This window comes from Gossypium hirsutum, chromosome D06, assembly GCF_007990345.1.
Source record: "Gossypium hirsutum isolate 1008001.06 chromosome D06, Gossypium_hirsutum_v2.1, whole genome shotgun sequence".
Classification (NCBI taxonomy): Eukaryota; Viridiplantae; Streptophyta; class Magnoliopsida; order Malvales; family Malvaceae; genus Gossypium; species Gossypium hirsutum.
Genome location: NC_053442.1, coordinates 26217289 through 26242980, shown reverse-complemented (window position 1 = coordinate 26242980; position 25692 = coordinate 26217289). Strand labels below are relative to the sequence as shown.

At 36.0% G+C, this 25692-nt stretch overlaps 2 protein-coding genes across 2 annotated transcripts; both read right to left on the bottom strand.

Annotated features, from left to right (window-relative positions):
• Positions 1 to 5342: 5342 nt before the first annotated feature.
• On the bottom strand, positions 5343 to 6125 carry LOC107963024 (uncharacterized). Its single transcript, XM_016899624.1, has 2 exons — positions 5844 to 6125; positions 5343 to 5744 (listed from the first exon to the last, which is right to left on the bottom strand). The coding sequence occupies exons 1-2, from the start codon at positions 6123 to 6125 to the stop codon at positions 5343 to 5345; spliced, it is 684 nt and encodes a 227-aa protein (XP_016755113.1).
• Positions 6126 to 11435: 5310 nt separating this feature from the next.
• On the bottom strand, positions 11436 to 12146 carry LOC107963023 (coiled-coil domain-containing protein 102A-like). The gene is made up of 2 exons (XM_016899623.1): positions 12036 to 12146; positions 11436 to 11921 (listed from the first exon to the last, which is right to left on the bottom strand). Exons 1-2 carry the CDS (start codon positions 12144 to 12146, stop codon positions 11436 to 11438), a joined length of 597 nt encoding a protein of 198 aa, XP_016755112.1.
• Positions 12147 to 25692: the final 13546 nt, after the last annotated feature.

Sequence of the window (25692 nt, the reverse complement as noted above, 5' to 3'; positions counted from 1 at the left end):
TAATTTTGAATTATTAAACTTGTGTTCATGTTGACATGAATAAATTCACCGCAACTCAGTAATTTGCTAACTTATGAACATACTTACCTACCAAAATCCATTTATCTCTTGACAATATCTCTATGTCAATTGAACCGGTTAAACAATTTTTAATAAGCAAATGTGTTAATGCACATACATACTTATGAGATTAAAATAATCTCTTGCACATATCTCTATGTCAATTCAAATAATTAATTCAATCTCATAAGCATATAAAAGATTACGTGAGGTAACAATGTATTTCTACCTTGAAAATACTTAATCACAATTGTCGAAACCATTTCTATTTTTAAAAAAAAACCAAAAAAAAGTAATTGATGAAAATTGGAGTTTGGGAGTCGCCACCAATCTTTTATTAAGGTGTGATTGGATCACCTAAAAAAACGGCTTTGGTCTACGAGTTTTAGAAAAATGGATCCGGGAGTCCGTTACGTACAAGGAAGGATTAACACCCTCGTAACGCCCAAAAAATTGGTACCTAGTTGATTAATTAGTGTCTTAATGTCGAGAGTTGAAAAATATGATCCTTAGTGAAAACTTAGAAAAAAAATACATTACTTATTAAGACTCTTCTCATTTTGGAGAAAGAAAATGTCACACACAATGCGTTAGGGCACAATATTCTACTTCCTCAAAATGAGTTTGTCAAAAATACTCGTGTAATAAAAATTTTAAAAAAAATATTCATTTGTTTAAGATTTATAAAGAAATCACGGCCCAATACATTAGGGCACAATTTCTCAAAATTCTAAACATTGAATATTTCCTTTAGTATTATTTTTTTAGAAAAAAAATCTTCATCTCGAGAAATCAACGCGTCACATCCAATACGTTAGGACACGACATGTTGAATGCTCAATAGCAAGCTTTTATTTTGTTTGATTAAAGAGCATTCTCGATAATTAGATTCAACGAAGAAAATTGGAACCCAATACGTTAGGGCTTAATCCATTCGAAGATCCTAAATACGAGTAATGCCTTTACTTTTCAAAGTTTTCTATTTTTCAGAATTCGAGTAAAAAAAATCGGTGTAATGCTACATTTGATGCATGAATAAATGCAGAGGGCCTGGAAAGGAAATTTTCATTTCTACTTTAAACGGCGTCGTTCAAATAGAATCAAATTGAAATCAAAAATAAATTTAAGGGGTAAATTTTAAAAATAAATAAAACTCAATTGCAAAAAAAATTAAAAGGCGGAGGGGCTAAAAGCGCAATTTACCCCTCTGCATAAAAACACGCGGATCCTAGGCCGGATTGGGTCAGATTCGGGTCGGCCTTTCCAAAATGACGCCGTTTTGGGCGTCTGGGGCCTCTCCAAAACGGTACCATTTTGGTACCCTATAAAAGCCCTAATCTTTCCAAAAAAAATCATTTCAAAGCCAATTTAAAAAAAAAACCAAAACCTTTTAAACAAAACTCTCCCCCCAATTCGTCCGGCCAGGGGTCTGGGCATCGGCCGATCGTCGGCCACCGCGTTAGTTGCCGATCTCCAGCGACAGCATCGCTCTTTGCGGTGGCCGAAAAAAGGGAAAATGACCCTTTCGGCTCTCTCGACCCTTCCAAGCCCAGATCTGAGTTTGACCTCTTTCAAAAATAAACAAAAACACCCCAAAAGCCCGTTAAACCCTGTGGCTTCCGGTTGTTTGTCCTCGGAGACAACTTCCTCGGCCGTCCCAGCGTTTATGATTGATTCTCTGTTGGTGTTTTTAGTTGCTCTTTTTGTGAAATACTGCCTTTTTTATTGATTTTCCGATCCTCTTTTTTTACAGTATCTCAATGGCTTTTTATAGCCATATAAAATAAAATATAAAGAAGCAAATCTGTTTGATATCTACTTGATTTGCAAATCCTTGATATTCTTGCCATATGTTGTTTATTTCTTGCAGGTGGAGATTCGGCTCGTGCGGGGCAGCGGTGCTGATGATCTCCTTAGAAACCCTAGGGTTTCTACAACTATTTTGGGCCACTGGCTTTGGGCCTCTGTTTTATATTGGGCAATGTATCCTGGGCCAACTGTTTTGTTTTGGATTTGGCTTTGTAAAAAACATTGGACTTATTATTATTATTTTTGTTTATTAAGGACTGGGTAAAAATTAGGCATTACAGCTGCCCGTCTTTGCTCGTTATCGTGTAACAGGAACAGAGCAAAGACTTCAAAAATGCTCAATTTTGCTCGGTCGTGCTGGACCTTGGTACTCTTCTTCTTCAAGTAGCCTCATTTCTTCCTACTGCATCTTCAGAGGTATAGGAACTAGTGCTTCAATCTACTCCACTGCAATGCCAGGGAAATAGGATTTGTATGTTGTAGTTTCTCAAGAGAACAAAATTTGCTATCTTTAATCTGCTCCACTGCAACTTCAGGGAGATAAAACTTATAGCTTCAACAGGATCCGCTGCAACTTAAAGATAAATTTGATGCGATCTGCTCTACTGTAATTTCAGAGAGATAAGATTCATCATTCTAATCCACTCCACTACAACTTTAGGGAGATAGGATTTGTTTATTCAGTCTGCCCCACTGCAATTTTAGGGGGATAAGACTTGCTTATTCGGGTCTGCTCCACTGCAACTTCAGGGAGATAAGACTAGATACGATCTGCTCTCTGCAACTTTAGAGAGATAAGATCTATCACTTTAATCCGCTCCACTGTAACCTCAGGGAGATAGGATTATTGGCTTTAATCTGCTCCATTGCAACTTTAGGGAGGTAAGATTCGCCATCTTAGGTCTGCTCCACTGTAACTTCAGGGAGATAAGACCTGATATGATCTGCTCTCTACAACTTCAGAGAGATAAGATCTATCACTTTAATCTGCTCCACTGCAACTTCAGGGAGATAAGACTAGATGCGGTCTGCTCTCTGCATCTTCAGAGAGATAAGACCTATTACTTTAATCCGCTCCACTGCAACTTCAAGGAGATAGGATTATGGTTTCACTGATCTGTTCTCTGGGGAACATGACCTGTAAAAATTCATTTTATGAACTTAATTATGCCTAGTGATTAGGATGTCATGATCAAAATGAATCAAATGCTCCTAACTAGACATGTATGAATGACATTTGAATGAATGCAGAATGACATTTTTTCGAGAGTGATCCTTCTTTATCACTTAGGTTGTCATTACTCAAAGTTTATTAAGGTCTTATCGCTGACGTGCTACAACACTTTTTTTCTCAGCTGGCATCTCCCATGAAACACTTAGTCAGATTGCCCCACTGTAACCTTCAAAGTTTAATCCACTGGGATGCAAAATTTGTATCATCTTTCTTTTGTTGTGACCCAAAGGTAGAAAAATCTAGCTTTTCCTCAATTATCTCCTATCATAATTCAATGATGCAGATCCTAAAACTCTTTTGGTCCTTTACACCATTCCCAGGGTGTCATATCAAATTCTTATGCACAAACGAATAATTTTCTTTTTAAAGGGAACTTCTTCTTATCCCTTCATGATCACTGTTTGTTTGTTCATTAAAGCTTTGTCACCAACAAGATATCTTGACAAAATCTTAGACATTTCAACTTTTAAACTTGGCATGTTCTAAACAATAGTCCTGTTTCAGGTTACTGTATTATGTAGAAACTTCCAGAGTAATAAGCAAAACTTCCTTTGTGAAAGTTTATTAGTTCATTAATCATTATTCTAATGCAACATGCTTGCACAAAGATCAAAATACTGACTAAGAAATGAATTAATTCAGGGCATAGCTCGAAATTTTAAAAAAAAAATTATTGATAGCAAGTTTCTTGAAAAAAAAGTATTCAAGAACAGCAAAGAATAAAGTATTGCAAGAACAAAAAAATTCAGTACAAGTAATATAAAGAGTAGATGCCTCGGATATCGCAACCTGAACTTCTCCGTGCAAACTAAGAATCATATTGAATTTAAAATGTGTTTAGGAGATCTACAGTACTTCGTCGATGCCCCCAAGATGTCGCGTATCCTTTCCTGTTGATTTAGGTATGGCCAGATCACCACATGCCCCAATCTGATCAATATCTGAGCTGCCCTTTTTTGGTTTTCAACTCAAATCCCCTTTGGTCTCAAGGCGCCCGTTGCGGGTTTTCACCTTGGCCTCTCCTTTTTTTTGAGTCAAAGCGCCCTTTGCAGGTTTTCACTTTGATCCCTCTTTCAAGTGAAATATTTCTTGACTGAATCTGAATTTACAGGATTTAGCAAATTTTTACCATCCATTTCACTTAAAATCAAAGCACCTCCAAAAAGCCTTTTTTACAACATAAGGTCCTTCCCAGTTTGGCATCCATTTCCCTCTAAAATCCTTTTGTAAAGGAAGGATCTTTTTCAACACCAAGTCCCCCTCATGAAATTCTCTGGGACGAACCTTTTCGTTATAAGCTCGCACCATTTGTTTCTGGTACATTTGACCGTGACGAACAGCTTTTAGTCTTTTTTCTTCTATCAGGTTCAACTGATCATACCGAGATTGGATCCATTCGGCCTCATCCAACTTTAACACAGCCAATGCCCGGAGAGAAGAGATTTCAAGTTCAATGGGTAAAACTGCCTCCATCCCATAAACCAAAGAAAAAGGCGTTGCCCCAGTAGAAGTCTTGATAGATGTTCTATAAGCAAGAAGAGCGAACGGTAGCTTCTCATGCCAGTCCTTGTAAGTTTCAGCCATTTTCCCCATAATTTTCTTGATATTTTTGTTTGCCGCCTCCACTACACCATTCATTTTTGGGTGATATGGTGATGAATTATGGTGTCTAATATTGAATTGACTACAGACTTCCGCTATTGTGCTGTTATTTAAATTCAGCGTATTGTCAGATATGATTCTTTCAGGCATTCCATATCGACATATGATTTCTTTTTTAAAGAACTTACTGACTGCTAACTTCGTGACATTAGCATATGAGGCTGCTTCTACCCACTTAGTGAAGTAGTCAATAACCACGAAAATTAAACGATGTCCATTAGAAGCCTTTGGCGATATTGGCCCAATGACATCCATTCCCCACATAGAGAAAGGCCATGGAAAAGTCATAACATGAAGAGGTGAAGGGTGCGCATGCATTTTATCCCCATAAATTTGGCATTTATGGCACTTCTTGGCATAATTGATGCAATCTTTTTCCATGGTGGACCAGTAATATCCGAATCTCATGATCTGTCTAGCCATGGTGAATCCATTGGCGAGCGTTCCACAAACACCCTCATGAACTTCTTTCAAATTTTCTTTAGCTTCTATAGCATCCACGCATTTCAACAGTACTCGATCCTTTCCCTTTTGTATAGAATCTCTCCATCTAAGACATAGTCAATAGCTAGTATCCTCAATGTCCTCTTATCATTCTCCGCTCCTGATCAGGATAAGCGCGATTCTTCACATATAGCAATATATTTTGGTACCAAGGACGATTATCATTCTCCACTTCTTCAATACTGTAGTAGTGGGCCGCGATTTCATAAATACTAATTTGAATGGGCTTCATGCCTTCTAATTTGTTCACTTTACCCATGGAAGCTAATGTAGCAAGAGCATCAGCCATCTGATTTTCTTCTCGTGGGAGATAACAAAAGGTAATGTTGTCCAACTCTTCAATCAATTCCAGAACCAATCTCTGATAACGAATTAACTTGGGATCTCTCGTTTCCCATTCCCCTTTTAGTTGGTATATTACCAATGCCGAGTCTCCATATACTTCTAGCATCTTAATATTCCGCTCTATGGCTTCCTGGATACCCATGATGCAAGCTTCATATTCAGCCATGTTATTGGTGCAATCAAAGTCCAACTTACTGGTGAAAGGATAATAATCTCCATTTGGAGATACCAGGATTGCCCCAATCCCATTACCTACCACATTCGAAGCTTCGTCAAAATTTAACCTCCAAGAATGATTTTCTTGAGAATCCTCTTCAGTATTTGCTACACACATCAAGTTTTCATTCGGGAAATCAAAGTCCAAAGCTTCATAGTCTTCTAAAGCTCTACTAGCCAAGAAATCTACTATCGTACTCCCTTTGATGGCCTTCTGACTTACATATACTATATCAAACTCGGAGAGAAAATTTTGCCATCTAGCCATCCTCCCATTCAACGCAGTTGATTCCATCATATACCTTAAAGGGTCTAATTTTGAAATTAGCCAAGTCATATGGTAGAGCAAGTATTGCCTCAATCTATTTGTCGTCCAAATCAGGGCACAACATAATTTTTCAATAGATGAATATCTCATTTCACAATCAGTGAATTTTTACTGAGATTGTATATCGTGTTTTCTTTCTTCCCAGTTGCATCATGCTGACCCAACACACATCCCATTGAATTGTCAAACACCGTTAAATACAAAATCAATAGTCTATCCAGGCTAGGTGGCGACAGCAATGGAGTATTTGATAAGTATTGTTTTATCTTTTCAAAAGCTTCCTGGCACTCTTCATTCCAGACACCTGGATTATGTTTCTTCAAAAGACAAAATATGGGGTCACATTTCTCGGTCAACTGTGAAATGAACCGAGCAATATAATTCAATTTTCCTAAGAAACCTTGAACTTCTTTTTTAGTACGTGGTGGCGGTAAATCTCGTATTGCCTTGACTTTGCTGTGGTCAATCTCGATTCCTTTTTCACTGACTATGAAGCCCAACAACTTTCTTGACCTGGCTCCCAAAGTGCACTTTGTTGGATTAAGCTTGAGATGAAACTTTCTTAGTCTTAAGAACAATTTCCTTAGGACCTGTACATGTTTCTCCTCTGTTCTGGATTTGTCAATCATATCATCAACATAAATCTCAATCTCCTTGTGCATCATGTCATGAAACAAGGCTACCATGGCTCTCTGATATGTTGCTCCCGCATTCTTTAATCCGAATGGCATCACTTTATAGCAAAATATGCCCCACAAAGTAATGAATATAGTCTTTCTCATATCTTCAGGATGCATCTTTATCTGATTATATCCTGAGAAACCATCCAGGAAAGAAAACATCGAATATCTCGCCGTATTATCCACCAAAGTATCAAAATATGGCAATGGGAAATTGTCTTTTGGGCTTGCTTTGTTCAAATCTCTGTAATCGACGCACATTTGTAATTTTTCGTCTTTTTTAGGGACTGGAACGATGTTGGCCACCCATTCAGAATATTTGACCTCCTGTAAAAACCCAACATCAAACTTCTTATTGACTTTCTCTTTTATTTTAAGCACAATATCAGGCCTCATTCTTCTGAGCTTCTATTGTACTGGCTTGCAATCCTCCCTTAAAGGTAGGTGATGCACTACAATGTCAGTGCTCAATCCGGGCATATCCTGGTATGACAATGCGAAGACATCTTCAAATTCTTGGAGTAATTCAATGAGGTCTCATCTTGTCTCTGCGGAAATCTTAGTTCCAATTTTCACATCTTTTACTTCTTCCAAGCTCACAATTTCTATTGATTCCTTGTGAGGTAGGGTTTGTTTTTCTTCCTATTCTACCATCCTCAACAAGTCTAAAGATAAACCATAATCTACGCACCTTCAAAGTCATGCGAAACACATGTTTCGTTCAAAAGGAAACTCTGAGTTTGTAGCAGTCATTCACGTCATTGATATATAGGGACCTAATATGGTTACAAAAGAATGTATGAATTTATGCACAATTATTTGTGTAAATGTGATTATAAATTAAAGAATAATTTAATATATTTACTGGTATGGAAAGAATGAAAGAATATTTGCTCAAAAAAATTGCAAAGATGTATTTTATTAAAATAATGATGTTTGAACATAAGCCTATTTCACAAAAGAGTTCTTATTGTCTCTAGGCTAAAACAACAAGTTTGTTCCGAATATTACTCTGAGAAAGTTCTAAAGACTTCAGATATTTCTTCCGCGGTCGAATTTTTAGAACACTCCCTAGCTCATAAGGATAAATGTCTAACAAGCTCCCTTCTTCATTTGCATCCTCATATAGGGCATTGATGTACATATTTTCCAACGTCTCTTCGATGCTTTCCTAAACTGGTATCCTTCTCTCAGAATGAATGACCCCTCCGGATACGAAAGTTTTAGATATTTAGGGAATTATCATTGGCTCCCATTAAGTTTCCTCCCCACTTAGACGCGCCCTCCTTCTTTCCTGCATTTTTTTCTAACTCCTTCTTTCTTTGTCCTCTGTCTGGCTTGTATCCTAAGCCAAAGTGATCTTGTTTTTCTTTCAGCACTTGAACCTCAGTTTTCCCTTAAAGATATCTCCCTAATCCTCTTCTGGGTAAAGCTCATTTTCCTACCAACAATTGCAAACCCATCTCTGTAGTTTTGGATATTTTGGGCACTAATATTTTGCTCCCTTAAGGAATAAATGTTCCAGTCCTTATGAAGCAATGCAATGCATGGAAAGGAGCATTCCACTGACTCGTCATTAGTTTCCACATACGGCGTATCATGGGATACAGCCGCTATAATATCATCTTCAGCGTTTATTGTCACTAGTCGACTTTCTGACACTAGCTTCAACCCCTGATGCAACGATGATGGTACAGCCCCTGCCAAATATATCCATGGTCTCCCTAATAAGCAATTGTAGGAGGGTTTGATGTCCATCACAAGAAAATCCACCTCGTAAACTGTTGGGACAATCAGTAAGGGTATCTCAATTCTTCCCATGACCTTTCTTTCTGTACCGTCAAATGCCCTTACTATATTTAGGCATGTTTTCATGTGCGAGCTGTCTACGGGAAGTCTGCTAAGTGTGGATAATGGCAACCCGTTCAATGCTGATCCATTGTCAATCAACACTCTTGGCAAGGTATACCCCTTGCATCGTGTAGTAATATGCAAAGCCTTAGTAGACCCCATGCCCCCAGGTGGTATTTCATCATCATCGAAGAAAATGAAATTATCAGCACTGATATTGTTAGCCAACCGATCTGACTTGTTGACAGAAATATCATTGGCCACATAGGTTTCGTTCAGCACATTCATCAATGCACTTCGGTATATTTCTGAATTCAAGAGTAAGGCTAGTACGGATATACGAGCCAGTTATTTATGCGACTGTTTGACGACATTATACTCACTGTGCTACAAAAATTTGAGGAATTCCACAACTTCTTCCTCTTTCACTGGCTCGTTGATAGGTAACACAGGCTCAACTGTTTTCCCCTTCTTTTCTTCCACTGTTATGGCCCTTCCTTTCACAGGTTCTGGATAATGACCTATACCTTGACCCTCTATAATCTCCTTTCCAGGGACAGTTGTATTACACTCGTAGTTCCACGAAACTTTCCTACTAACTTGGTAAGAAAGGTTGTTGGTTTCTTAATTATGATCTTTGGCATTGCTGGTGTTCTCACTTCATCATTCTTTGATCGCGAGATAATGACTACAAGATGAGTTACTTTTGGAACCTTCATTGATTCAGATGCGCATATACTTCCTTCTTCCTTAACTTCTTCGTAGAACTCCACCTCATTGTCATCCATCATGCCTTGAACTAAGGCTCTAAATTCTATACACTCTTGAATCTCGTGTCTCTCATCGTGATGGAACTCACAGTAGTTTTTTACCCTTCCAAAGCTTCTTTCAGAATCCAAGACAAACAACCCCCTTTCTACCATCTTCTTCCAAACCCATCTTACACGAATTTTCACTTCTACGATATCTTCCTTGATTTTTCTACCCATGTTCCCACCTATCATGTTCACTCCATTATCATTATGATTAGGTAACGAATTCTCTGTACTGGGCGAATCATCCAATTTAACAACGCCCATGCCTATGAGTCTTTCAACTAGCTTTTTTAACACCGTACAATGTTCTATAAAATGCCCCACGATTCCCGCGTGATAATCGTATTGTGTATTTGCATCGTACCATTTGGGGTACGGAGGCTGTAGAGGTTTTAAGTAGTAAGGGGAAACAACATGTACATCAAATATATTTTGATACAGCTCCCTATAAGACATTGGAATTGGCGTAAATTGAAGCTTTTTCGTGTTTTGTCTTGTGTTGAATCCCGGTTTTGATGAATCTTGTTGATTAACAGCCACTTTTCTCGGCTGATTCACCGTAATCATCTTTGAATAACCCTTGCTATATGAGCTTGTGTTGTTGATCTCATTTTCTTTCTTCTTCGAGGCCGACCTTCTGCTACTTTCTCTAGCATCTATCTTCCCACTTCTGATAGCATTTTCTATCATTTCACCATTCATAACTATGTCAGATAAGCTTTTTGTGGCACTTCCTAACATATGTGTGATAAATGAGGCTTTCAATGTGTTAACGAAAAGCATGGTCATCTCTCTTTCTAGAAGAGATAGCTGAACTTGGACGACAACCTCCTTCCACCTCTATGCATATTGCCTAAAACTTTCACCGGGTTTCTTTTCCATATTCTGTAGAGTGATTCTATCAGGTACCATGTCGGTCACATGACTATACTGCTTTATGAATGCCTGTGCTAAATCTCTCCATGAATTAATCTTGGTACGGCTCAATTGATTGTACCACTTGGATGCTGCCCCTGTGAGGCTATCCTAGAAACAATGTATCAGTAGTTGGTCGTTATTAACATACCCAATCATCCATCTACAAAACATGATAATATGAGCTTCGGGGCCACTAGTCCCATTGTACTTCTCAAACTCTGGCATTTTGAACTTGTAAGGGAGTACTAAATCCGAAACCAAGCTCAATTATTTAGCATCAATCCCATGGTAGCTCTCAGTACTTTCCATCGCTCTAAATTTTTCTTCCAACCATTTATACTTTTCTTCTACCTGTTTTGGCAATTCATCCTTCATTTTTCCTTTTCCAGCTGTTTCATTGAAGTCAAGGATAGCAGGATTAACAAGGTTGTCTCCAGGGTTAGAGCCTGATCCAACTTGAAAATTCATTGGTATTGAAGCACCAGCCTGAAACTGTTGAGGCTTGATGGTAACAGATGATTTGTGCGGATATACCTCAACATGCTGAGGAGTAAAGCCTGAAGGATAAATAGGTCCCTCACTGTCTCCTTCTTCAACATTGAGCACAGAGCCCTTTCCTTTATCAACTTCTCCAGTCAACAACTGAGTTAACTGAGTGATCATTTTCCCCTGAGATTCCATAATTTTGTCCATCATATTCTGCTGAATCTTCTCGAGCTGCTCTTTCCTTTGTTGTTGATGTTGATCTTGCATTTCTTTTTGGAACTGTTCTAGCCTTTCTATCCTTTGGTCCATGTCTTTAGTTTTTGCTCGAGTACCGTAGCGGTGTTTGGTAGGTTGGTTTGTTTCCAGATTAACTGAGGAATGATTTATATCAATTAGAATCTTTTAATATTTTTTAATGCATATGAAGCAATGCAATGCATGAAATGAATGCAAAAAAGGCGTCAATTTTGATTCAATTCCATTTAAGAAAACTTTACTAGAAAATAAATTTCTTTACATAAAGTGAATTACAAATAAAGTTTTGCCCTATTACTCAGAATTCTAATCTTCCTAAATAACAAAGCTAGCTCTTGCCCCCGATCTGATTCTAATTCATACTTCACACTCAGTATGTCAGCCTGTACTGCTAAAGTCTGTATGTGATCAGCTACTTCTTGAATCTGGATCACAGCTTCCTCCATAATATGATCTCTGCTCCTAACTTGATTCTGAAAGTAGTGAAGCTGTTCATTATTACGAATTTCAATTGCTTCCAAGCATTCAATCCGGATCTCACAATTTCGCAATGTTGTTTCTAACTCTTCTATTCTTTTCTTCATTTCCTCAATCTTGCTCAAGCTTGCTCTCAATTCTATTACAAAGTTTCGATTTCGATACTGACGCAGAGATCTTTCCAACTCGATCACCCTGTCATTTAACTCGACCTTTTCTTTTTGGCTTTTTGACAAACTCTTCTCTAAAGCCTCATTTCGTGTCTGAACCTCTTGGAATTTCTGTTCCCATCTATCGACTTTGTCCTTTTCTTATCGAATTTTTGCTCGCCACTGTTCTGAAGTTTTTCTCAGCCCGACAGTTCTCATTGAAAGATGCAACTTTTTATAATTTGCCTTCAAACTATCCAACTCCTCCTCAGCCTTATTTTTCCCTTTTCTCAATTTCTCAGTTTCGAGCTTTTGAACGTCTATGTCTAATCTTAAGTTCATCTTTTCTTCCTCCATTCGTTCTATCTTCTTTTTTAAATCCGCATTTCTTCTTTCAAAATCTTGTCTTATGATTTCCAACTCAGAAGGCACAACCCGCAAATCTTCCTCTATTAACTGGCTATTTTCCTGATTTGACTTGGGTATATTATCATTGATTCTCCTAACCCACCATTCATTATACTCAGGAGTTGTCATCGGACTCACAGCTAACCTCTTCATTCAGCGAGTTTGCTTCCATGCACTAGATATCTCCTGAATCTTTTTTTATAACCATCATCCCTGTATGAAAATTCGCAATCAGCTATTCCTTAGGTCGCAGGTATGAATTGCCTTGACCTATACTGCCTTAGCACTAGCAATGGAACATATCCAACAGCTCCCCAAATTCCAAGCAGAGGAACTCAATCAAAATTACCACATTTATACAGGATCTCATCCGGAAGCAACCAAGGGGCTCTCCACTCGATGTCCTCTTCTTGAAGATTCTGAAGAATTGCCATCCACTTCTCCTCCGAAATGTCGTCTCTGCTCGGTGTGGCTACAATCTCCTTTAGTGGCAAATAATTTTTGGAGAAAACCCGATATGAAACGCTATCAACCTTCCAAAAGTGACTGTGAAACCATGCGAGTAGGAGCTATGCACATCCAATGAATCTACCCTCTCCCGCTTTCCAACATACACTCAATGACATGAATGTTTGTGCCAAAATTGCCAGAATTGGTGTAACCATCTTATCAAGCTGGTCAAATAAATCGGTGACTGCTTCATCAACATGTCCCAAAGCTTCGGGGAAGACAACTAATCCATATATAATCAAAGCAAAGACGTCTACCCTCTTCCTCACATCTGGGTGTGTTAGAATTAAATCTTTTAAACTCCTCCAAGGAATGCACTTGCTATCCCCCTTTTGATTAATCCATGCAGCAACCCACTACTCACTCATACCCGTTATATTCATCAACTTCTTCGCAAAGGTTGGCACATTTACAGCTCTCGAGTAGACTTTATCTATTTGAAACTTTGAGCATCGAAGTAAAGCCACATATTTTTCTATCGCAGGCACCAAATCGACCTTCCCAAATGTGAAGCAGTTGTAAGCAGGATTCCAAAACTGGACGAGGGCTCGAAACAAATGCTTGTCTACCTTCACATCAATCAAATAAGGCAAATCCCCATAATTATTATAAAATAGCTATCTAACCTCGTCATTCCACTGGTCCCAGATTTCCTTCAACTCTTGCAAATTGTTTTGAGTTACACTGATGCGAGTAAAGTCCCATAATTCCGATACATATCCATCATCCAAACTATCGCCTTTCTCTTGCTGTGTTGTTTCAGACCAAGTTTGGATAGCCGGATTATCCTCCACTTTATCAAGAAACCCTTTTTCCATGATAAGCTTTCTATCTAGCAACTGAATATGAATCGATGCCTTCTATAATGAAATGAAATGCCATGTCATGCAATCAAAATAAAACACAAAAAGTCAGTATCATAGAATATAATCAAGAAATAGTAAAACACCTATTCGGATATCTACTAGGGTTTAACGTAGTTCTACCTAAGGCGGATTCCTAAGGTTCATTATATGAAGTTCAACTTCTAGGGCAAAGGTACCCAAACTAGCAGATTCCTCGATCTTCACCCATTATAGGCTCATATAGATCAAGTTTAGTTCAGGGGAATACATTTCCCTATGACTATACGGAGATGAAAATCTCCCGAAGGCATAGGTACAGATGTATCCTGAAAGCGATCCACTATCCTATACGGAGGTGAAAACCTCACGAAGAAATAGTTTCTCACTCCCACTTAAAGGGTAAAATTATCCAACACATGTAATGTACAATGCAAAAAACAACTAAAGTACTTAGATCAATTAAGCACAAAAATAATGAATGCAAAAGGATCTTTAAAACAAATTTCATCTCTTCGACCATAAAACAGAAATTAATCAACTTTTTGGCTCGACTCTCAAAATCAGTCCCCAGCGGAGTCGCCAAGCTGTCGAAACCATTTCTATTTTTTTTTAAAAACCAAAAAAAAAGTAATTGATGAAAATTGGAGTTTGGGAGTCGCCACCAATCTTTTATTAAGGTGTGATTGGATCACCTAAAAAAATGACTTTGGTCTACGAGTTTTAGAAAAATGGATCCGGAAGTCGGTTACGTACAAGGAAGGATTAGCACCCTCGTAATACCCAAAAAAATGGTCTCTAGTTGATTAATTAGTGTCTTAATGTTGAGAGTTGAAAAATATGATCCTTAGTGAAAACTTAGAAAAAAAATACATTACTTATTAAGACTCTTCTCATTTCGGAGAAAGAAAATGTCACACCCAATGCGTTAGGGCACAATATTCTACTTCCTCAAAATGAGTTTGTCAAAAATACTCGTGTAATAAAAATTTTAAAAAATATTCATTTTTTAAAGATTTATAAAGAAATCGCGGCCCAATACATTAGGGCACAATTTCTCAAAATTCTAAACATTGAATATTTCCTTTATTATTATTTTTTTAGAAAAAAAATTCTTCATCTCGAGAAATCAATGCGTCACATCCAATACGTTAGGACACGACATGCTGAATTCTTGATAGCAAGCTTTTATTTTGTTTGATTAAAGATCATTCTCGATAATTAGATTCAACGAAGAAAATTGGAACCGAATACGCTAGGGCTCAATCCTTTCGAAGATCCTAAATACGAGTATTGTCTTTACTTTTCAAAGTTTTCTATTTTTAAGAATTCGAGTAAAAAAAATCGGTGTAATGCTACATTTGATGCATGAATAAATGCAGCTTTAACAAATAACAATAATAAATACAACGATGGTATAGAAATAATATAAACAAATGAATGAATAAATAAAAATCAATGACATGCAAAGTATCAAATAAATGAGCAAAATAAAAAAAAACATTCTTTTAAAATTATAAATGAAAACATAAATCAATAAACAAATGAAGGAAATAAACAAAAAAATATAAAGAATAAAAGGTACATAATATATACATTGAAATTATGAAGAATAAACATACACATGGATTTACATATAAAATTTTGGATTATAGAATTTATATAACAAAATATATAATGCATTTATGAAAATAAAGAAAAATATATAAAAATGTATATATATATAAATTATAAAATATGTGTTAAAAAATATATGTATTTAAGCATTTTCGAAAAATAAATAAAAAATAGATATATACACATATAATATTCGTTAAAAAATATATACATATACACATGAACATATAAAAAGATAATTACATATATAAATTATAAAAATAGAAATAATAATTACATTATTGAAATTAATTAATTAAAAAAAAAGGACTAAATTAAATTGGAGATGAAAATCTGGGGAGAAATCTGCAAATAAGTGAAGATAAAGGACCCTATTAAACACGCCCATAATACAGAGGGGTTGGAAAGGAAATTTTCCTTTCTCCTCTAAACGGCGTCGTTCAAATAGAATCAAATTGAAATAAAAAATAAATTTAAGGGGTAAATTTTAAAAATAAAAAAAAACCTCAATTGCAAAAACATTAAAAGGCGGAGGGGCTAAAAGTGCAATTTACCCCTCTGCATAAAAACACGCGGATCCTAGGTCGGATCGGGTTAGATTTAGGTCGGCCTTTCCAAAATGACGCTGTTTTGGGCATCTAGGGCCTCTCCAAAATGGTACCGTTTTGGTACCCTATAAAAGCCCCAATCTTTCCAAAAAAAATCATTTCAAAGCCAATTTAAAAAAAAACCAAAAAAATTTTAAAAAAAACTCTCCCCCCAGTTCGTCCGGCCAGGGGTCCGAGCATCGGCCGGTCGTCAGCCACCGTACTGGCCGCCATTCTCCGACGACTGTACTACCGTCTGCGGTGGCCGAAAAAGGGAAAATGACCCTTGCGGCTCTCTCGACCCTTCCAAGCCCAGATCTGAGTTCGACCCCTTTCAAAAATAAACAAAACACCCCAAAAGCCCGTGAAACCCTTCGGCTTCCGGTTGTCTGTCCTCGGAGACAACTTCCTCGGCCGTCCTAGTGGCGTTTCAGAATCGAATGGGGGTAAGTTTCTTCGCCTTTATTTTATTTTATTTTCGTATGTAAAAGATAAAAGAAAACGTATATAAAACGAAGAAAAAATATTAACCTTCGCGTTTATGATTGATTCTCTATTGGTGTTTTCAGTTGCTCTTTTTGTGAAATGCTGCCTTTTTTCATTGATTTTCTGATCCTCTTTTTTTTTTTACAGTATCTCAATGGCTTTTTATAGCCATAATAAAATAAAATATAAAGAAGCAAATCTGTTTGATATCTACTTGATTTGCAAATCCTTGATTTTCTTGCCATATGTTGTTTATTTCTTGTAGGTGGAGATTCGGCTCGTGCGGGGCAGCGGCGCTGATGATCTCCTTTGAAACTCTAGGGTTTTTGCAACTGTTTTGGGCCACTGGATTCGGGCCTCTATTTTATTTTGGGCCATGTATTCTGGGCCAACTGTTTTGTTTTGGATTTGGCTTTGTAAAAAAACACTGGACTTGTTATTATTGTTGTTTATTAAGGGTCGGGTAAAAATTAGGCATTACAACAATAATCTTGCAAGTTATGCAAGGCTAATGTATCGTTAGATACCGTTGCTAATTTAACCCTCAGCTACCTTAGGTGATTAAACATGCACTGATTAAGTATTGTGTCAATTAATTACAATTTCAATCCATTTAAATAATTAATTCATTAGTTACCTTACAATTGTAATGCAAAAATAACTTAGTCATGGCTTTACTTAATCAAACATCTTACCGAGGCCTATAACAACACAAATATAATTTTAATAACTCAAGTAGACTAAATGAAATCAACCTAACACGAATTAAATTTAATTCATATTAATTAAATTAAAAATACCAAAATCACAAGTATTCATAGATATGTTCATCATAGCAACAACAAAATTAAAAGGATAGGGAACAAGAATCAAATCTGGTGTTTCTCTGAGGCTTAACTAGTTCGTTCCACTCCTCCTTCTCCGCTTGTTCTTGTTAAACCGAGGCTTCCACTAACACTTGAATGCTGCTCCAAATGGTGGTTGAATGACTCTTTCTCAAGAGATGAAATTGGCAAAGGAATAGGGGAAGAAAATGATGAACAATGAAAGGGAATGAAGAGAGAAAAGTGAGAGAGAAGTGAAGAAATGAATGGATTTGAGATGTGTTTGAAGTGAGCAGCCAAGGGGGTGGTATTTATAGGTTGAAAATGCTGCTAAAAATAGCCAAAATCAGTAGTCAAAGATTCCCCCCCATGGCCAGCCACACATGTGGCATGTTTGAAGATTTCAAACATTTTATTTTTAGGTAGGGGCAAATCTTGAAAGGCATAAATAGTTGAGGGGTTTGAATGAAAATTGAAGGAGTCTTCAAGGTCCATTTTGCAAGCCAAATAATCAGCCAAACAAGCTGATTGGGTCAGCATATGGGACGGTTTTGGGCTGCCTAGTGCTCGGTTGGATCGGTTTTCTCGGTTCAGCTCAATTGGACCCCTTTTCATAATTAATTAACAATAATATATTTAACCCAATTAAATTGGATTAAAATTAAAATTAATTATATTATGAATTAATATTCATAATGTAGACCATATTCGGCTGAAAATATAATTCACCTTGATGCTTCAAAATTGCTTCTCGGTTTTGTGCTTCTAGCAGTGTCTGTCAAGCTGCTTTTCGTGCTTTTTGCAAATCTGTCGAATATAATCAAAATTAATAAAAATTAATTAAAATTAAACATATTAATAATTAAAGTACTATTTAATTATTTTACAATAATTACTTATTTTTCAATAAGAATTTTACCGAAACTCCATGAATTTGAGTTAAAAGGGCATGAAAAAGTGTATATTTTCGTGTTTCCACTCACACACTTGCATGACACGACCATGTGGCCTATTTGATTTTAGTACAGGTTTATCCACACGGTCACAAGGAGTTACATAGCCTGGGGACACGATCGTGTGACCCTGAATTACACAGGCACAAATTATTGTACTTCTTCATATGGCCGTGTGACCCCTAATTTCACTTTTTTTTCTAAATTGTTGTAAAGGTTTCATTTTAGTCCAGAATTTTTCCTGATTTATTTTAAATTCTTCATATGCTCAATTTAAGTCCAGATATGATTGATTAGTAAGGAAATGATTGTAATTTAATTATGAAATGATCTATTTGGATATTTTTGTCTAGTTAGTGAACAATGTTAATGTTTTACAGTTGTAATACCTTATAGCTTGGGTCAGGTGACCAGACCGGGTATAATGTGTTACGACAACTCACTAAACTAGACTTACAATACCTTTGGAAGTAATCCCCTACTTATAAGGTTCTCAACACTCTTATTGTATCTATTATTCTTTACAACTTAATAACACTATGCCATTCAGGTTACTTTCGTTTTACCCGTCAAATCAAGAACTAGGCCAAAGCTGGGTGTTACAACTCTCCTCCTCTTAAAAAAAATTGTCCTCAAAATTTTCTATTCTCTTAGAATAGAAATATCTACTAATAACTGACCATCTGCGCCAAGTGCATACTCAAGGTTGAGCAAATCTCAAATTCTAATCATCGCCACAATTTCTAACGTCAGACTTACAAGTTTATGAAAAATGTCCACCTTACATTGGAGAATCCAAATAGTTTCCTTTAAAATAAACTTCTCGCACAAGTTTATTTCTATAAAATAGGTATTCAAATACTTTATTAGTTACCTTGAAAAGTCAATTGAAACCTTAACCTTTTTGCATCCTTCATCTTCTATCTCTAATTTTTCAAAGGTATCCTTTTCTTCTTTCAAATTTTTATTTCTAGTTATGAGAAGAGCTAGTATCGGAGAGAGGGGTCGTGACCAGAATATTTGTACCGTCACTCATGAAACTTCACCATGCATGGAGACTGAGATGTGCGATTGCATCACCACCAGAGAAGAAATGAATCGATACTTAGGGGCTCATGGTCTCTGCAACAAAACTTTTCCTACGATTTCCAACTTCCCAACATTGTCGTCCTAGTGATAGTTCTATGGGTTTCATCTTCCCGCTTATTTTGTTGGAGGCAGGTTTCCAACTTCCCCTCAACCCCATCTTTTGTGCTACATTCAAAAGTTATGGCATTGCACCAAGACATTATCAACTCTATCTTGGTGAACATTAGTGGCTTTCTACATTGACTGTTGTATACACCGCAAATGACCACTGTTTGGTGTTTTCCATAAAATTTACCAACTCAAGATATAGAGAACTGGAGCTTCGATTGGCAGTGCACATTTTAGTGCGAGAAAAGGATATGAACCTCTTATTAAGAACAATATCTCAAACCTTCATCTAACAAATGATAAGTTAATAAGGGTGGTCAGTAAGTTGAATTCTGGTTTTGGTTTCCAAACTAAATCGTCCCTTCCTCTGAAAAGCATCTGCACTAAAAACCAGTCAGAGGATGCCCACCTTGTTGAAAGGAAATACCAAAGGTTGAAAAGGAGTCACACTGTAACACCCCTAACTTTTCTCTGTTACCAGATTAGGGTTACAAAGTATTACGATATACATTCAATTTACTGATATCATAAATTAATCTAATATGAATATCCAATCCATACAATCAACATAGCATATATAAACTTACAAGTCTTAAATTGAGCTTACAGGACCTTAAAAATAATTTGAAAACAATCTAGGACTTGTTTGAAACAAAATAGAAAAATATGGAAAATTTTGAAAACAGACAACGTCGCTTAGTAACATGGCAGCGTGGCCAAATCGTGTACAATTCAAAGTTTGGGTCTCACGATCGTGTTGCAGCCTGTGTGAGTATTCAAATTGTGCACAAATCGAAATAAGGTTACACGTTGTGCCGCAGGCCGTGTTCCAAACCATATGAGTATTCAAAATAAGGTCACACGGTCATGTCTCTAGGTCGTGTAATAGCTTGATGCTATGTGGAAAAACCTACACTTAAAATCATAATGACACACGACCGTGTGAGGAGACCGTGTATGGCACACGGCCGTGTGACAGCCCGTGTCCTAGGCCACGCGCACATAAAATGACTTCTAAACAAGCCAAAACACTACCCATATCTTAGGTGACAAGCCAGGCCAAAATCATTCATTTAGATGTCAACAAAACACATTTAAACAAGCTTAAAACATGCCAAATTATTCAACCTAAATGCCTAAATATGCCCTCAATGGCACCACATTTTCATACACCAACCAAATCACATTGAAAGATCATAAGTATTTATTTTAAACACATACCAAACTTACAATTCATCCATACCATTCATATCTACTTCTACCATAACCTATTCATTCACAAGTATCATAAACCAAAATGACCAAAACTTTTATATATGGACCTTTACAAACCAAAGATAAACACATATACAAGTGAGCTAAAAACCAAGTTAAAACAACATCGTCTTAGTACAAAATGCATCACATGTAATAAGTATCCAAAACACATACAAGACATTTATTACATGCCATATAACCTATTGATAAACTTGTCAAGATATACTAATAGATATCCGGATGGTGTAATCTTCAAGTTGATTCGATCGCCTGATTCCACAAGATGTTATCTACAAGGAAACAAGAAAATGGCACGAGCAAGCTTCTATAGAGCTTAGTAAGTTCAACGTTAAAACGATAAAACTTATCGTATAAACATAGCAATTACATTAACAAGATTAACAAATAATAAATCTTGTCAGCCATAGTCATTCAGCAAGAGAGTTTACACATATACATATACCAGTTGCATAATATATTCAATCACATGAGATCATTCAATATCAAGTCATGATAATACCAGAAAATCATGCAATCCATTATACAATTCAATAGCAAGTGATTTATCACTGGAAATTTTACCCGATAAATGATATAATATATACGAGTACATGGTCATCCACTTGAAACATGCCAAAAAGCTAAAACGAGCCAATCCAACCAAAAACACACCTTGGTGCCATGTTCCTAACCTATAGGCTATCATCCCTACGAAAATACATCTGGGCATCAAGTGCCAAGCCCAAAAGCTTTACATCAGCCCCTGGTAACACGCCAGATTCCCTGTAAATATAACACGATAGTCTACAACAAATGTTGAACTTCGGTATATTTAGTGGTACTTTATCCTATGTTCATCCAGCTCAAAACATATAATCGATTAACAATGTTTAAAACAATTTCTTTCTCAATTCACAACAGTTTATAACAAATCAATTATACCAAAAATATTCAACAACCAATTTCACAATCAATATAACATTTCAAATTATACTAAACTAAACCGAATGAACTTATCAGAGATAGTAAAAGTCAAGGGACTAATCAATATCTTTCCATTTTCCCCAACTTTCTACTTGTTCTTGATCTATAAAATAGTTTATTATTAGCGTCAATCTCATATAATATTCAATTTAATGCATACGACTTTCTATTTACAAATTTTCACATTTGCTCCAAACTTTTATCTTTTATTCAATTTGGTCTTTAAGACCAAAATATGATTATTTTCATAATTAATCCCTATACCCCTTGAACCAAATTTATAACTACTCCAAATAAACCCTTGCTTGATAAATATTTCACAAGAAAAACATGTCATATTTTTATTATTTTCAATTAAATCCCCAACCATAAAAATTATACCAATTTACTTTACAAATTAACTCAAAATCACCATTAAGCTTCCAACCCAAGCATGCACATCAAGAAAAATTCATGAACACCAATGGTAAAATTTTCTAAACTTTGATAATTTCAAAAAATAGTCCCTAAACTAGCTAGAGACCTTTACAACGATTAGAAAAACATAAAATTCACAAGAAATGGCTCAAAAACGGACTTACATGCCAGAGGTATTTGTGACCAAACCTTCAAGCGTTCTGGGGTTGCGGTAATGAACAAAATAAAATGAAGAAGAAAACCATCATGTTTTTCCTATTTTTACTTTGAACATTATTATAATAATAATAATTAACATAATATAACATATAATATTATTAAACCATTATGTATAAACCGGCCACCATGACAATTATGGTCTAATTACCTATTAACTCCCACAATTTATAATTTCCTAACCATTTAACATAAATAAACTAATAGCAGTTAACTTTTTAAGCTTTTACTATTTAGTCCTTTTTACTTAATTTTCTATCTAAATTTTAAAATTTCTGAACCAAATTTTAATAGACACTAATGATATTGTAAATATTAAATAATTAATATTTATGGACTCACACATTAGAATTATGGTCTTGAAGCTACTATTTTTGACATCACTAGAAAAGCCTGTTAAAACTCTCTCTCTTAGGAAATTTTGTCCTCGAAATTCTTTCCTCAGAATAAGTTTGGATATTGCGATTTAATCGACTCCTCGATTTCCAAGGTAGCTTCCTCGATACCATGCCGATGTCACAAAAATTTTACTAAAGGTACCCATTTATTCTGAAGTTCTTTTACCTCATGAGCTAAATTTCTTATCGACTCTTCAGAATATGACAGATGAGGTTGTAATTCAATCTTGTTGGAAGTAATCACATGATAAGGATTTGATCTTTACTGCCTTTGCATCAAAACAAGAAAAACGTTGTGAACCTTTTCCAGTTCAGGAGGTAGAGCTAATCTGTAAGCTAAAAGACTGATTTTTTCAGTAATCTCATACGACCGGATGAACCTCGAACTTAGTTTTCCTTTGTTTCCAAATCGTAGCACCTTTTTCCAGGGTGAAACTTTCAAAAACACTTGATCACAAACGACAAATTCTATATATTTTATTTTCAAGTCTACGTACGATTTTTGATGATCTGATACGGCTTTCTGGCAATCACAAATAATACAAACTTTGTCTTTAGTTTTATGAATCAAGTCGGTTCCAACTAACTTGGATTGACTCAACTCTGACCAGTATAAGAGTATAACAGTCTTTAGCTTCAAACAAGGCCATTTTAATATTCGAATGTTAACTATTATTATAATCAAATCTAGCCAACGATAAATAATTTTCTCAACTAACTTCAAACTCGAGAATGCAACATCGTAACATATCTTCCAGATCTGTATTATTAGTTTTGACTATCCTTCTGTCTGCAAATGAAATGTCATACTAAAATTGAGTTTAGTACCCAGAGCCTCGTGAAGTTTACCTCAAAATCTAGAAGTGAATGTCAGGGCTCGATCAGAGATAATAGATATCGATACTCCATACAACCTAAGAATCTCGGACACATACAACTCGGCTAATCTTTCGAGCGAATAATTGGTGGACTGAAATAAAATTAGCCTATTTCGTTAATCTATCAACAATAACCCTGATCAATCTTTATTTCTTGGTGTCACAGGCAATCCCGATACAAAATCCATCATAACTCGCTCTCATTTCCACTCAGGAATCACAATAGGCTGTAATAACCCAGACGAAACTTGATGCTCGACTTTCACCTATTGGCAAACTAGACATTTAGCCACAAATTCTTAAATTTCACATTTCATACTCGGCCACCAATACATTTGTTTCAAATCCCCAAAAATTTTAGTATTACACAGATGAATAGAGTACGTACTACTATGAGACTCAAATAAAATGTCTTATTTTAGCTCCAGATTATTCGGAACACACAATTTGTTACGAAAGTACAACATACCATCAGTATAAACTTTGAAATTCGTAGATTGATCACTCTGAATCTGCATTCATTTAGCTAATAATTTTAGCTCATCATTTTGCAACTCCCGAATTCTCTGAAGAAACAACGGTCTAGGTTTCATTCCGCTAAAACAGAACCATCAAAATTCAAGTTCAATTGAGCATTTAACACTCTCAAGGCAAAAATTGTTTTCAACTTAACGCGTCTACGACCGTATTAGCCTTGCCCGAATGATATTCAATAACTAGATCATAATCTTTCAATAATTCGAGCCACCGTCGCTGCCTCAGGTTCAATTCATTTTGAGTCATTAAATATTTCAGGCTTTTGTGATAAGTAAATATGTGACATTTCTCACTGTATAAATAATATCGCCAAATCTTCAAAGAGAAAACAATCATGACCAATTCTAGATTGTGAGTTGGGTAATTCCTCTCGTGTGACTTTAACTGTCGAGAAGCGTACGCTATAACTTGTCTGGCCTGCATCAACACACAACCTAATCAACTAAGTGACACATCACTGTAAACAACATATTCCTTCTTGGATTTACGCTGAGTCAGTACTGGAGCTTCTGTCAATAGTGATTTCAGTTGATTAAAACTCTACTATCACATAATTTATGAAACAAACTCAACATTTTTCTGTAACAACTTGGCCATCGGTAAATCAATTATCGAGAAGTTCTTAACAAATCGACAATAATAACCAGCTAAGCCTAGAAACCTACATACCTCTGAAACAGTCTTCGGAGCTTTCCAATTAAAAATTGTAGAAATTTTGCTCAAATCAACACGAAACGCATCCGCTGAAACTACGTGACCAAGAAATCCAACCTCTCTGAGCCAGAACTCGCATTTACTAAATTTCATGAACAATTATTTCTAGCACAAAATCTATAAAACAATTCTTAAATGTTGAGCATGTTCAAATTCTGTTTTAGAATATATTAGTATATCATGGATAAACACAACCAAAAATCTATCCAAAAGAGGCTAAAAAAACTAATTCATTAGATCCATAAAAGCAGCAGGGGCATTGGTTAATCTGAACGGTGTCACTAGAAATTCATAATGACCATAACAAGTTTGGAAAGTATTTTTTTTGTCAAGTCGACATCTTTAACTCAACACTAATAATAACCCAATCTAATATCTATTTTTGAGAACACCGTCGCACCTTTCAATTGATCAAACAAATTTTCGATACGAGGCAAATGATATTTATTCTTTATCGTAACTTTTTTTAGTTGTCTGTAGATCAACCCGTCTTTCTTTTTCGCGAACAACATAGGTGCACCAAGGGAGGTACACTCAGCTGAATAAAACCTCTATCTGACAGCTCTTGCAACTGTGCTTTAAGTTCTTTCTACTTAGCCGGTGCCATTCAATACGGCGCAATCAATACTAGAGCAGTCCTAGGCATTAATTCAATCACAAATTCAACTTCACGTTCTAGAGGTAATCCCGGTAACTCTTCAGGGAACACATCAGTAAAGTCATTTACAATCGGTACTTGATCAAGCTTTGATTCTGATTCCCGAGTATCTAGTTTATAAGCCAGAAATGCCTCACAACCTTTATGAATCAATTTTTGTACCGAAATAGATTAAATAGCTTTGGTAATACTCTTCGATATATTAGACTCAACTGTAATCATTTCACTCATCTGACATCTCAAATCAATCTGTTTCAATCTACAGTTCACCACAACATCATGTAATGTCAACCAATCCATTCCTAGAATGATATTGAAGTCGTGAAAGGGTAACAACATCAAATCAGCATGAAAGTGACAGCCTTGAATTCGCAGTGGACATTACAACATATTAAGTTAACTATCACACTCTGACCCAAT